Below are 14,688 nucleotides of genomic sequence, written 5' to 3'. Positions count from 1 at the left end.
TAGACTTACGAAAACCTATATATACTACATATTCATCACATGGAACTCTCTCTTCAGTCAAAAGCTGAACATTCTAGAATGGTAAACGTTTAAGCAGGGTTTTAATATTATGTTACTTTAAAATAATTACACGTATTTGAGCATGTTTTTCTGTATGATATACTCTGTGTTTTATTGCATTGTTTTAGATGTCTACAGCCTCTGTCTTGGCCTTTATAGTGCTCTTCCATGACATACAGTATGATGTTCTGTGTCAGGGAGTATTACCTCCATGGGGGATAACAGGTATTGATAAATAGTCGTATATCAAAGTCAAATTAAGTTTGTGATTAATTATATGTCGGTACGTTTAGACCCGGGAATTTAATAAGTGACAGATAATATTGATTTAGGTAACGACACGACAGTGGTTGTTTCCCTTTACGTTACACAGTTCAGAAGTGTGCTTTTTGTAAGTATATTTTTCCTGTTATTACCTGTACAATTTTTACGAAAATAAATAATCGACCAGATCATAGATTCCAAATGCAAAAATATTTCTATAAAGAAAAACTGAAGTATTTTCTCATTCAATAGTCACCTCTAAGGAATAGTAAAGCATTAGGTTTTATTTAATGATCTTAACATATGATTACCTAATGTATATGGTTAATACAAATGAAACTGACAAATTCATACACGACTACTCCAGGACGCAGATATGACCTTTGACATTCTCCAGACTTGGAAAGATCCAAGGTTTGAAAACGCTTCCCGCCATCCAGACGATTACACCATATACAAAGCAGAGGAATTCGAGACTTTTTGGTTACCAGATACATACATCGCTAATGAAATGCCCAATGGAGTTTTCGAGACCACACCCACTGACAACATTTATGCTTACCCAAACGGAAGTCTCTTCTTAACAACGCGGTAAGAAGAATATATTATATGTGATATTATGATGTCGTATATTTAGTCAATGATTTATTCTGGTAGGTTTTAGAAAACAAAAATTGTAAAACTGAAACTATCTGTTTTGAATACATGATATATCAATAATAAGTATAAACCCAATGCTATCTAAATATCAACAGTAGTTTAAATAAGAGAAATGTCACTTACGGTCAGTGACAAACATATTCTAAGACAGGAAATTAGTTTTTAACAATTATGTCTACATGTAATATATTCAGAGCAACAACATATATTCAGTTCTCTCCTTTGTGAACTTACAAATAAAGTGATGCACTGAAATTAGATGCAAACTCTCAATATACATGTACTATCTTTCCTGATATGGGAATATTCACACTTGGGAATGTGAAGTGATACCTGCTGCCTGTTGGTCTCCTAGTGGCCGAGTGGTTAAAGCATCGCGCTCACCTCTGTCGGCGCGGGTTCGAATCCCGCTCGCGCCGGTAAGTAAGAAAGTTTCCCAGTTTAATTTCGGAAGGTCGGTGGTCTCTTCCCAGGTACATTATATCTGGGCTCTCTCTTCCACCAATAAAAACTGGGCGCCACCAGAAAACTGAAAAAATGTTGATTGTGGCGGAATTCAGCAAAATCAAATCAAATCAATCTGGCAAGTCTCGTAAAGGTCACGTAAGGAAAGTGTACGAGGTTGTCGGGGAAATATAGTCATGTCTCAATTTGTATTGATGCAAAATTGTTCCTTGGTGACTATAAAGCAATGTAGCACCTACTGATGGTATACATGTAATGACTAATTATTCAGTGCTGCATCAGTGGCCAAGCGTTTGCCAACAAGGGATTTAATGGTATTCTTTATGATACCAACCACTGATCATGCATTGTACAGCACTTGATAATATCAAATATTACATGTATTAGTGAAAAACTAATAACATGCACATTCTGTTAAAGATTATATGTACGTGTCGAGTGACTATATCTTCCGAATCGCAGTTTAGGAATATGCTGTTTTAACCCCGTTTCTTTTTTCTCTGGGCTATTATGTGAACGAATATTTTTGAAAAGACAGAAACCACTCCAACTACATGTATTGATAAGGAAAGAGAACGTTTTCGAGTGATATATAGTGTACACTTTTTCTAGTATTTGCATTAATACATGTGCGTCCATATGGAATGGGTTAGTTTTTACTTCTTTTTTTCAAAGAAATTGTTTTCAATAAGGAAATATATTAATATGTATACATAGGATATTCCATGTTTTCTTGTTAGATATAGAATGTATTTCACGGGCTAGAAAGGATGTTTTTTTTTATTTAAGTGAAATAAATTCCATATCCAACAACAAAAACATTGAATTTTCTGTTTATTACATTTGTTTGGTTTTTCCTTAAGCACTTTATGCTGTCCCTGTATTGACATTGAAAACCTAAAATGAAGGTGATCTTACATATCGCGGATGAATATTGCGGCAAGTAGCCACAGTGTGTAAATAACAGCTGTGAAAATATCAATTTTTTATTTAATGGATTCATTTATCCACTCTGTATCTTTACTTAATTAGTCAAAATTATGCAGTGAATAAATTCAAACGAAGGTTTATGATAAAGATAAATTCAGCATACAAAAATATGCATGGATACGCGAGACTATATGTTCTGCGTATGATATATTTAGTTGATGTTATAGGGTTTCAACAGTTTCGTTTAAAGTCAGCATTTCGCAAGTTCTATGGTGGTTATTATGATTCAAACTATTAATTGGTTGAATGCTGTCTGAATCGTTTCATTTCCATTGTTAGACCGTTCTTTACATACTAATTTTGACTACGGATTACTCCGTTTACCTGATCAGGATATAGCGTTAACGGCGGGTGTGACCGGGAACCAAGGGATGCCTACCCCTCCTATACACTTGATCCCACCTCTGGTATATCCAGGGGGTGCGCATTTGCCCTTCTATCAATTTTGTATTATTTATAAGATTCATGAGATTGACCACTGTTCGTATTCTTTTCACTTGTTCATGTAAACACTAAATGTAAAGCAACGAAGAAGCCAGTATGATTCACTGAAAGACATGACAGTATTTTCAACGACGTTAGACAAAAACCACATCCACTCTCATAAAAAGATTTGATTATTTTAAAATATTATATACAGAAATGTGATGAAATTCTACTCCGGATATACAAATTCAGGATCGACCTGCATTGTTCATTATATCCAAAGTTCAATAAAACTGATGTTGAACTGGGGATTGACTTTTACTTCAATATAGAGAGTTCAATGTAAGCGACTTCAGTATACGTGGAGTAGACTCCATCAGGAATTGTTTGAATGTGTTTGTTTAATATAACATTGTTTCAAAAGGTTTAACTAGGTACAACATACAAAATGTGTTAGTGGTTGGTATAGGAAGCCTATTAATCATTTAATAGCTAATTAACAGTAAATAATTAATGTTGATCATATTATCAGTAGGTGGTTCAAATGAATCCATTTCTCAAGCGTAAGGTGCAAAATCTACCCTTTTCCGACTTTTACACAATACTATGACACATTCTGGGAAAATCACTTTGCTTTTCGAACTTAGGTTAAATTCATTTACTTGATTATTAATACTTTTTATGTGGATCATATACACATTTTTTGCTTTTATTAAAGCAAACTTTCTTCGATTCAGCTTGCATGTCTAGCGGTGGTCTCAAGACATTTTGATCTCCCCGTGCACATTTTCTTCATGAACACGACATAACTTCACAATGTGATATTTTTTTTCGGTTGAGTGTTATGCTTTGTAAATGTTGCATAACAGGTTGTCAAATGATACTGGGGGTCTGATTTAGGACAGACACTTAGTATCATGAAGTCAATATTTAAAGACATGATATATACAACTGTACACTGTTCGATTGTCTCGTAATTACACAGTTTCTGAATCACGTTTAGTAGAAAGCGATTTAAATGACAAGATTGATTGATATATAGATTCAGTATCTAAACATTTCACTACGAAATACAGTTGAACAACGTTCATTTTGCAAAGTGGAAGGTTCTGAAAAGGGTTTATGTTTTCATTTACAGGCACTCCATAGTATTTCATTGCGATGTGAAACTGTTTGCCTTGCCAATCAAAGACGAGACGTGCAATCTTTTCTTTAAAAGTGGTATAACTCACATGTTTTCTTTCTTGTCATGTTTAACACACTTGCTATGCTCACTATTTTGGAATATACATGCACAGGTTACAACTCAAAGATACATGAAAATGCAAAAAAAATTAAATTTGACAGACTTTTTAAACTTTGCTCAGCATTGCAAGATAAGCTTTTCTTCTTTCATCAGAACATACATGTATTTTAATATGATCTGCATTACTACCGAAAATTGTATATTTAAAAATCCACACAGAGCCAGTCATGATCAGATGGAAAATTCGATATGTGATTATGTGAAATTGTGTAGATGGGAATTCCGTTGAATGCTTAATGTATATTACGGGGCTTGGATTTCTTGAGAGAGAAACATTTTCCCAAACTTAAGTTTAAGTTTTCCTTTATTTGAGCAGTCAAAAGTTTGATTAACATTTCATACATAAGTCCAAGTTTCAACGTAAGGTTTTTTTCTTTGGAGAAATCCAGGCCGGGAATTCGATTATGCATACAGTTTTATTTTAGCTTCTTATTCATCCATTGATCTGAAACTAATGTGGAAAAAAGCTGCCGCAGTTAGATATTCGAAAAATATGGAGACGTACGCGGTTAAAATTCAAAGAACAGAAACAACACTTTGTTCACAAGGTATAGATGTCTACATGTATATTATATATATTGATTGCATTATAAGACGTTTTCCAGAGCTTTATGACTTATACGTATTCGCAGTCGTGTTAAATAGGCCATGGAATTTTACTTAATGTACAATTGAAATATACATCTAAGCAACTATATCAACTATATACCTTCATTTGAATTGAATTTTCGTTTTTGCAGAAGAATCGCAATCCTGTCTCCGTCTGGTGTTGTATGTTCAAAGAACATATCAGGTGATGTTTATACAAGTGTATTTACCAAGCACCTGTATTGTGTTTATCACGTGGCTGGGGTTTTGGATCCACCACACCGAAGTGTCGGGGCGAACTCGGATTTCAACGATATCATTGACTGCTATTATTGCAGAAAGTGTGGCCACTCTTGTTATAAATCCCGACCAGGTTCATATGGCTGCCATAGAAGCGTGGAATTCGGCGTGTTTTATAATAATCACTTTGGCATTTTTAGAATTTGTCATTGTTCACAATTATCACAGGCGACAAGAAAACAAGAAAATGTCGTTAAAAGACGACCAGGGAAAGCAGGTAGGAAATATTAACAACACTGTTATTGATATTTTTCTAGGTAAAACTGATTTCATGCATTGACGATTTCTGTGTATTATAGCACTGCTTTCTGTTTCCCTTATTAATATCGTATCAGTGTTACATTGTTACCTAAGGAAGTGTTTGTTACGGATAAAATATACTACTCAAAATTTGATAAGGATCACTAGGTTATATGTGTGTAATTTACCACTAACATAACAAAAGACATAAATTTGACTCAGAAACGTGTTTACTCAGGTTATGATTGAAAATTCATGAACGGCATGAACTTTTATCAATACGGGATGCTTGAAATCTGATAACAACACCAAAAGGCATTTCATTACAAAAAGTTAACAGCAAACCAGAGAAAGAATTACACAGTACAGTTTTTGGGGATAGTCCATCATTACACTTAGTCGATGAAGTGTCAATACCGGGTATGGCCTCCCCTTGCATCAATGACGGCTTGACAACGTCGAGCCATGCTGTCAATAAGCACCCGGATGTTTCCAATGGGAAGGTTGTTCCACTCTTCCACGAGGGCGTTTCCGAGCTCTGCCAAAGTCGTGGGTTGTGCTCTACGACGTGAAAGTGCAACCTGCAGCATGTTCCATACATGCTCAATCGGGTTCAAGTCCGGCGAGCGCGCTGGTCAGTCCATACGGACAAATGTCTGCTGTTGAAGGTACTGCTCCACCACCCTGGCGCGATGAGGACGGGCGTTATCATCCATCAGGATGAACTCAGGGCCAACAGCACCAGCGTAGGGTCTGACATAAACATCGAGGATCTCATCCCGGTACCGCATCCCCGTCATTGTTCCTCTCTCCAGGACATGAAGATCCGTTCTTCCATCACTGCTGATTCCACCCCAGACCATGATGGAACCACCACCATAACGGTCATGCTCACTGATGTTGGCATCATGGAAACGTTCACCTTGTCGTCACCACACTCGGTGCCTCCTGTCTGTAAAGTCCAAACAATACCTGGACTCATCGGTGAACAGAACTTAAACCCAATCGTTCTGTGTCCGAGTGACATGATCTTCAGCCCAGTCCAATCGCTCCCGCCGGTGTCAAACAGTCAGAGGGACTCGAACACATGCCCTTCTCGAGTTGAGACCTGCATTGTGAAGCCGATTCCGTATCGTCTGAGTGGACACATTCACCCCCGAGGCGTTCAGGAGGTCGTTACGTAGGCTGGTTGGTGTCCAGAAGGGATGGTGTCGTGCCTGAAGAGCCGCAAAATGGTCTTGGCGTTGGGTTGTCGACCACTGACGACCACCCCCATGTCGGTGTGCTGCTGTACCAAAGGTTTGCTGTCGGTTCCAGGCCCTGTTTACAACGCTCTGGCAGACGTTTAGTGCATTTGCAACGTCACGTTGTGAATAGCCAGCGTCAAGCATTCCAATACATCTGCCCAGTTGTTCTGTCGTCAGGCGACGCCTTACACGTTGAGGGGGCATTGTGTTGATAAACGTAGTGTAAACACTCAAGTGAGTTTGAAATTTTAGAAAGAATCAGACACCGATGCCTGAGTGAAAATCGTGCAATGGTAGCAAAAGCATAAACTGTGATGAGAAACGCATTTCCCATGGCATGAAATGCACGTGCAAGTTTGTTGAAGACGTTTTTGATTTCACTTGGACACAATATTGCCAGTCATGCAGTTATTATTTTTTTCAACAGAAAAATATCTATGATCCTTATCAAATTTTGAGTAGTATATGTTGACCTTTCACTTTTCAACGTCCGACGGATAAGGAACTAAAAATGTGATCAAAAGTACGGTTAAAACAACAGGGTTTTGCTGCCTTTTCAGTAAATAATGATTCCCTCGGGGATAAAAGATTTATCCCTTTTTTACCAATTTGTAACTGTATTATAATGCTCAAAAAGTATCTTTAATTATGTCAGAAAACACCTTTTTTCAGAAGAATTCAGAGACGCCAACTAATAGTACCAACAACAACTCAAAAGTTACACAAATCAACAAAAGAAGGAATCTTTCCAAATCCAAAGTATCACCGGAAGTGATCCATGTCGTAGAAATACCAAATGATACAACAGCCGACAAAGGAAAATCCGGGATAGCCCCAGAAACTATAGACCGAATTTCCTCTCTTGTCTATGCTTTGTTATTTATATCATTTAATGTTTACTACTGGTCATTCTTTTTAACTGAAGCGGACAAGAAATGAAAGTTAACAACTAGAAGGGAAAATTTACATGTAAACTTCAATATTTATTTTAAAATATCATTTTCAACCACGTTTGTAGTTGCTTGAGACATTATCCAAAAGAATAAGGGTCGTCGATGCAAATTACCATATGCTTTCAACAGAGCATTTACTTAGGGAATCACAGTGCAATTTGCTGTTTACAAGCCAGGAATCACTTTAGCCTTTCTGTGACCATGGCATGCATTATAGCTATGGTGATAGTGTTTGAGCTGTTTTGTACTCTTTGCTCCCTGTCTTATGAATACTACTCCCGTATAACACTGCCCGAGGAATCGGTCAACATCACTAACTTTTGCTTTGCTGTGCATTTCTGCACACATTAAACTAAAATTGTGAGTATAGATTACAAACTATTTGACAGTGCTTAATCATGAAAGCCGAATCAGATTTAGATTAAGACACCAAGCCAAACGTGGGAGATCAAATGATTCCGCTGCTTTTGTGATTCTCTAAATTAAGAAGACACCTTAATAAATTTCATAGATAATGTTACCAAAAATCAGGAAGTTCTTCAAAGAGTTACCAATATTATATTTGATAACACATCCATTAGAAATATCATTAATTAAAGGTGAAGATAACGAACAGTGTTCAATCTCATAACTCCTATAAGCAATACAAAATAGATAGTTGGACAAACACGGACCCCTGGACACACCAGAGGTGGGATTGGTAATTACATCATTTGAGGCGATCACAACGGTAAATAGTAATCCCCACAGAATATTAAATGACCCTGAACAGTATTCGAGGAAACAACTGTCTCAAATCTTCTGGTATAGCAGGGACTACGGCGGAGGGATAAGAAAACACAGACCGAAACGTCAGACTTGTTCTATCCTCCGTAGAACGACCCTGCATGCCAGTGCAATCGTTATATCTCTCATCGTCTGGGACCCATACCTCAATCAAGAAATGGTTATCCGAGAGATGTTATCGTTCGTTTTGTAAGGTACAAGGACCGCACCCGGGTATATGCAGTTGCAAACAAAAGTAACCAAACTTTTCACAATGAGATTGCATCATCAAATAAGTTAAAATTCAACACCAAGAGGAAGGACGTCATTGCACTCGAGACTAAAAAACTGTAGATCCTATTAGACTTTTAAAGGTTAAGCCTTCGCTAAGAATCTGAACACAATTCGTGATGAACCTGATCTTTCAATCCTTGAGAACAAATCAAATTCTGTGTGTTCATCTAAGCTTTACATCACATCCCAATGAATCTGAAACTGCTACTGGGGGCACGCTATCTAAAATTTTCAATGCAATTATGTGTCCTGTATCTTCTTATAACTCTTACTAGGTACACGGTACATGAAAAAGTGAATATAACGAACAGTGATCAATCAATCCCATGTATCCTATAAAGGATATGAAATGTAGAGCAGGACAAACACGGATCCCTGGAAACACCAGAGGTGGGATCAGGTGCCTAGGATGAGTAAACATTTCCTGTTGACCGGTCACACCAGCTGTGAGTCAAAATCAGTATCTTGTCAAATAAATGATTTTAAGTATTCATTTCTTAAATCTAATTTAAGTATTAATTGGGTCCACTTAGGTTTCCCTGCTGAGAATTAAGTTGATTTCACTCAGCAGACGACATAGGACCAACAATAACAATTGTAATGACGAAACCTCTACCTCGCAACTGACTACCGGTAAGACCCTAGATATGTGTATGAAAAGTGAAGATAACGAACAGTGATCAATCTCATAGCTCCTATAAGCAATACAAATAGATAGTTGGGCAATCACAGACCCCTGGACACACCAGAGGTGGAATCAGGCGCCTAGGAGTAAGCATCCCCTGTCGACCGGTCATGAGATCAAAAGCACAAAATTATTTAGCTCCTAGTTCGTTAGGAATAGTGTGAGCGGCTAACAATTCTGGTGTTTTCTGACACAGCTTACAACTACCGAACCTAGCCATCACGATTCTCCACTCCTTTGCAAAAGTCACAGAGATATTGCCAAAAGTCACCAAGACATTACTTGTGAAACCCAGTCACACAGACAAAGAACCCTGCCTGTGAACTAAAGGGATACTGAGCTATTCTGTTGCTCCGACTTCAAGTTCACTCTCAGAGTGAACGGAGTACCAGTAACTCAATATCGTGCTGTGGCTGTATCTATATATTTTGCCTCAATTTGACTGGAAACAAGAGAAGAGAACGAACAGAGACCAATCTCTTAAATCCTATCCTACACAATTGAGAGTACGACAATCACGGACACCTGGAAAAACCAGGGATGGGATCAGGCGTCTAGGAGAGTCGCCTTCACCTGTTGACCGGTCACACCCGCTGTGAGCCCGACATGTATAACTTGATAGGTAAAAGGAGGAATCCGTAGTCAAAAGGAGTCGTAAAGATTAACAATTAGTATGGAACACGTCAAACAGCATTCGACCTAATGATAGGTTGTATTTGCAAATTAGATCATTATAACGTCTGTAGAATTTCCTAAACGTTGACTTTACACAAGTCCCTGTAACAATATATTTCTCAATAGCCTTTCTAAGTATAAAAGTTGATCATACTTTCATGTATCGAATTAGATGATCTGTGGTGTCTTTTCTTTTGAGCTCATTAATTATGCATTAACTCCTAAATGGTTAATAGTAAATTACTGTAATATGATTGGCTAATCATTTGAGGCATTTCAATTCCACCCTAACCCTAACCCTAACTCTTTTACATTGCATATACGAATGTTAAGCAGGCTTAAAATAATACTTGTACATGATTCTATGGTATAGTCAATATACGTCACAATCGTTATTTTGTTTTTTAAAATGTCTGAAAATATTAATAAAAGCGCTAACGTTTTTCTTTCGTGTTGTTCTTTATATATATATATAAACATAACTACCCTAAGTGAAGAAATATTTAACCACAGAAAGCACAGAAAAGTTAACTTTATTTGGATACCCACTTCGGCCCCCGCCCGGGTTTGAACCCTATACCTGCGGAACTAAATCTCAGCATGTACATAACCTACGCGCTAGACCGCTAGACAACCCTGGCAAATAAAAAGGTTGCTTTTGATGACGATGAAATTCTTCCCACGCTGTCACACGCTACACGGTCATTGACAATGTAAATGGGATACAGTTATTTAACGTACATTCAAGAGGATCATACAAGATATATTGCATATGAAATATTTTATATAAAGCACGGAAATAGTAATGAACTCTTAAATAAACATAACTGCCCATAGTGAAGGCATATTTGATATAAAGCACAGAAAATTTAATCTCATTTTATTTGGATAATATTACCCTCTTCCACCCCTACCCGGGGTTGAACTCACGACCTAGCAGCATGTACCCAGCGTGCTAGACCGCTCGACCATCAAGGGAAGTAAAAAAAAAAACACCTTGTTTTCGATGACGATGGAAGTCTTGAGAGGTTATGATCCTATACTTTGGTCCGCCAATTAATGCAGATTTCTGACCATAGCAAGACATCACAAGGGCAAGATTTCTGACCATAGCAAAACATCACAAGGGCAAATCAATATAGAGAGCCAATGGGGTCAAAAACATATCCATGTAACTGTGTATTTGTAACTACGCAATGCAGCATTTGTTCAATGTAAATGAAAAAATGTTAAAGGTAATTTAACAATTGCAGTACTTATTAGTGTGATGTAAATCCAGTGGGTTGGAATGACTGTGTAAATGTTGTTATACAATGCATTGTCCGTAGAATATTTAAATAGAAATATATATTCGAAACTTAAGTTGTAAGTTTGTTATTATGGGCCGGCACCATTCTCTCACCAGAGGGCGCGTTACGCAAGCTTCACTTACACCTCTGTCAACGCTTGGAATCACGTGACAATATAATCATATGATATAAACAATCATTCTCGTTTCATCTCCCTTTAAAGTTCTGACAACAGGTGATTCATCAGGCTCTTTTTATATCCCACTGGCACTTTGATAAGTATATATTTACCATTTAGCTGTTTGTCTCTTATTTTACAAGGTTTATCGTAGTTTTACAGCCTTAAATCTCTACCACGTGAATGTCCTACATCCATACGCACGAAGTAGTTCCAAATTTAGGATAATAAAACAGCGATTTTAAACAATTTACAGTAAGCATTAATTTAATAGCACCAAAAGCATTTCATAATATGACTAAATCGTATAAGACCAGTCGCATTATTGAGCTACCAATACATTGTTACTTCATATAATTAACGATTCTTTTCACTTAGTTCATTCATATTCGGTTTTGATCAAAATTTCTCTAAATTTTACCAGCCTTCGCGTTGTAACTCACACTTTTAAAGAAAGGAATTCTTTGGAACACCTTTCCTGAAAATATTCAGTTCTAACACTTCTAATAAATTTGGTGCTTGCACCAATGTTTCTTGTTTATTCTTTAATAAATATAAATGCAAAGCTTGTTTTGAGGAATAGGTAAATCCATCATTTGTTCTATTGATTTTATTGAAGCTTTGCTGATTTGTAACCATTGTTTACACAACTCGAAAAGTGCCTCATGTAACACGTCAATTCATCATTCAATGTAAATCAACATTTGTAAGGTGTAGTGTCTCATTGTGACGACAGGGAGCGTGCGGCGTATCAGAGACGTACTATAATATTTGGGAGCTCTTCCATAGGCTTATACACTTGAGTATTTTGCATTCTGCAAGTCTGATATATACACGTATATTTAACATTTACTTTCCTGGGACACCTACTCCATCTTTGTGATTAATATCAACAATAATTATATACATGTATTTAGAGGGGGTGGAAAATATCTGATAGACAGGGGCTCTGGGAACCACCTCTAGACCCCAGTAGGTCCAGGATGAAGCTATATATGGTGCGGTCCAGAATTGGTGCGGCCCCCTGAAAGTTTCGTGTTTTAATGTATTTTGATAATGAAATATGACGTATCTAAAAAGATTAAAACTAATAGTATTTTCAGAACACACATACTGAAATCTAAATTCGGAATAAATAGTGCATTTTTTTTTTAGCTTCATCTAATCATGTTTGATTACGCTGTTGGCTACCAAACATTTGCCCATGCACAACAAATCACTCCTGGATATTTTGCTATTTAGTAAAGTTTCCCCTTTATTCCGGATCTCACAAATGATTTCAGAAGTATGCAAATTGATTCAATTTTTAATCATCATTTATCATTTATCATGTACTGGGCTTGATAAATTATTTTTTTAAATTAAACGTGGGAATTCTATTATATAGTTAAATTACCCCCCCCCCCCAGCGCTTCACAGCCTGCCACTGGAAAATCAGTCACTAATGTATATATTTTGTATGAATGTAGCTTATTAAACTTGATATATTACGTGAATCAAATGAAGAGGTAGACAATTTACACTCATTGTGTAAGGGGGCACCTGCTGTGATTGCAAATACTCCCTATATTAATATTGCTGATATTGTGTGAAATTGAACCATTTACAGTTAGGTGGAAATATCTGCTATGCAGAATAAATACGATATAGTAAACGTACCCCCATGTCATCATCTTTTAAACTTTCCCTTTGGCGTGTGATCCCTGATGAGAATGCAGCTAATAAGCCTAGAGAAAGGTTATGGTGCATTTCTAACATGCATCACGCGCCACCTGACTTCAAAATGAGGTACAAAGGGTAGAATTACCTATATCTCAAAACCAATTTTACATTTATACTTATCAAAGAACAAATTACAAGCTGACAACTTATAAGTTTCGAATACGCATTTCTGTTGAAAGGGAAAGGCAACCCTAACCACATTCTTGCTTTTATGAATAAAATATTACTTTCTGATATCGTAAATGAAAGTCCTTAATAAGAAAAACCCTTGCTTAACTTTGCTTAACGTTCATAGCATTACTAATCCATCAGATATCTTAGATTACCCGCCGCTAAGAGAGCGACCATTGAAGTTTGATTTATGACGTCACACCGTCGGTTCCGGTTTATTTCATCAGCAGCACTGTAAACATGACAAGTCATGAACAGTTAAATTTGGAGCCTTATAAATTTGAGCCCGTTCTTTTGCAAGAAGAAATTAAAAAAAGAAGTTCAGTCGAGTCGCGGACCAGGGAGACGGTACGTTTCTTCATATAAATGTCTCGAACCTCAACTTGTCATTACGCAAATGATGGATCTGCAGTTTACACAGTCTTTTCTTTTCAGATGACTTGACTGGGTCAGGAATTTCGAGAGAAAAAATATATCCACAGCTCTCCTTCGCATTAGTGTAATTAACTGCTTGACAGGAAGGCGTCAACCTATTTATTCGTAAAATCTACAACATGCACATATTTGATGATCTTAGAATCTCATAAAACCGGAACAGACGGTGTGACGTCAAAATTATTGATTTTTGGGGTCTAGTATACAAAAGAGTTCCACATCATGGCAGCCTCTATAGATAGCGGGGATTTCAATTTTTAATGCTTTCAAATTAGTACTGAAGCTTATATAGACCGTATAGTATGCCAAATTTTTATCATACACATAATCCTATCATTTCTCCTGTAAAAAAATATTTTGGGTTGCCTTCCCCTTTAAACATTCAACGGATAACGCATTACGCAACACTGGATTATCATTGCACTAATAAAAAGTACTGCAGCTGCCAAGTTACATAAAAGATTTCTACATTCACGTTTAACATTTCCACATTTACATCGAACGAATGGTGCATTGCATAGTTGCGAATACACAGTTACAATGATATAATGTTAACCCTGTTGGCTCTCCATAGATCCAAGAATAACGTCTTTAAAGTTACAAGAGTTACTGCTCTTACAGGACGGTTATCTTGAGCGCTGTATTGTTCGAAGGATGTTTGGGCCAATGGAATTTTTCTAAGGAAATATCCCTTTGTTCTTGTGAGCGTCGCGTCATTTTCACTTTCTTTCAGGGCGCCGCAGATGAAGCATTATCTTGCAGCTATTGGAATTATTTAAACCACCTCCACCCCTCCTCCTTGTTATGTTGTCATTATGGTAAAACTCTGTCATAATATGCAGTTTCAGACCACACAGAGTATGACTTTGGTCTTATGTAGCGATTACGTCATGCAGTACTCTATCTAATAAGTAATATTCATATGTGGTCATGTTTCATTATTTAAATTTCTCATTATGAAATCATATCAAAATC

At 36.9% G+C, this 14,688-nt stretch overlaps 1 protein-coding gene across 2 annotated transcripts; it reads left to right on the top strand.

The window, feature by feature from the left end:
* On the top strand, positions 1-10,361 carry LOC125650494 (glutamate-gated chloride channel-like). Of its 2 annotated transcripts, none has more exons than XM_048878857.2 (8): positions 1-81; positions 189-285; positions 393-451; positions 692-915; positions 4,004-4,086; positions 4,597-4,719; positions 4,912-5,276; positions 7,219-10,361. In XM_048878857.2, the coding sequence occupies exons 1-8, from the start codon at positions 40-42 to the stop codon at positions 7,483-7,485; spliced, it is 1,260 nt and encodes a 419-aa protein (XP_048734814.1). In that variant the 5' UTR covers positions 1-39; the 3' UTR covers positions 7,486-10,361. The 2 variants fall into 2 exon arrangements, with proteins under 2 accessions (XP_048734814.1, XP_048734813.1); XM_048878856.2 differs by having other exon boundaries at positions 378-451.
* Positions 10,362-14,688: the final 4,327 nt, after the last annotated feature.

This window comes from Ostrea edulis, chromosome 5, assembly GCF_947568905.1.
Source record: "Ostrea edulis chromosome 5, xbOstEdul1.1, whole genome shotgun sequence".
NCBI lineage: Eukaryota > Metazoa > Mollusca > Bivalvia > Ostreida > Ostreidae > Ostrea > Ostrea edulis.
Note: the sequence above shows the minus strand (reverse complement) of the source record. Positions and strands in the feature narration are given on the sequence as shown.

Bases quoted from the DNA above. Each gene is read 5' to 3' on its own strand.
- LOC125650494 (XM_048878856.2), top strand. From the start codon at position 40: ATGGAACTCTCTCTTCAGTCAAAAGCTGAACATTCTAGAATG. The intron at 82-188 runs GTAAACGTTTAA...GCATTGTTTTAG, and splicing joins AAGCTGAACATTCTAGAATG to ATGTCTACAGCCTCTGTCTT. The intron at 5,277-7,218 runs GTAGGAAATATT...ACCTTTTTTCAG, and splicing joins AAGACGACCAGGGAAAGCAG to AAGAATTCAGAGACGCCAAC.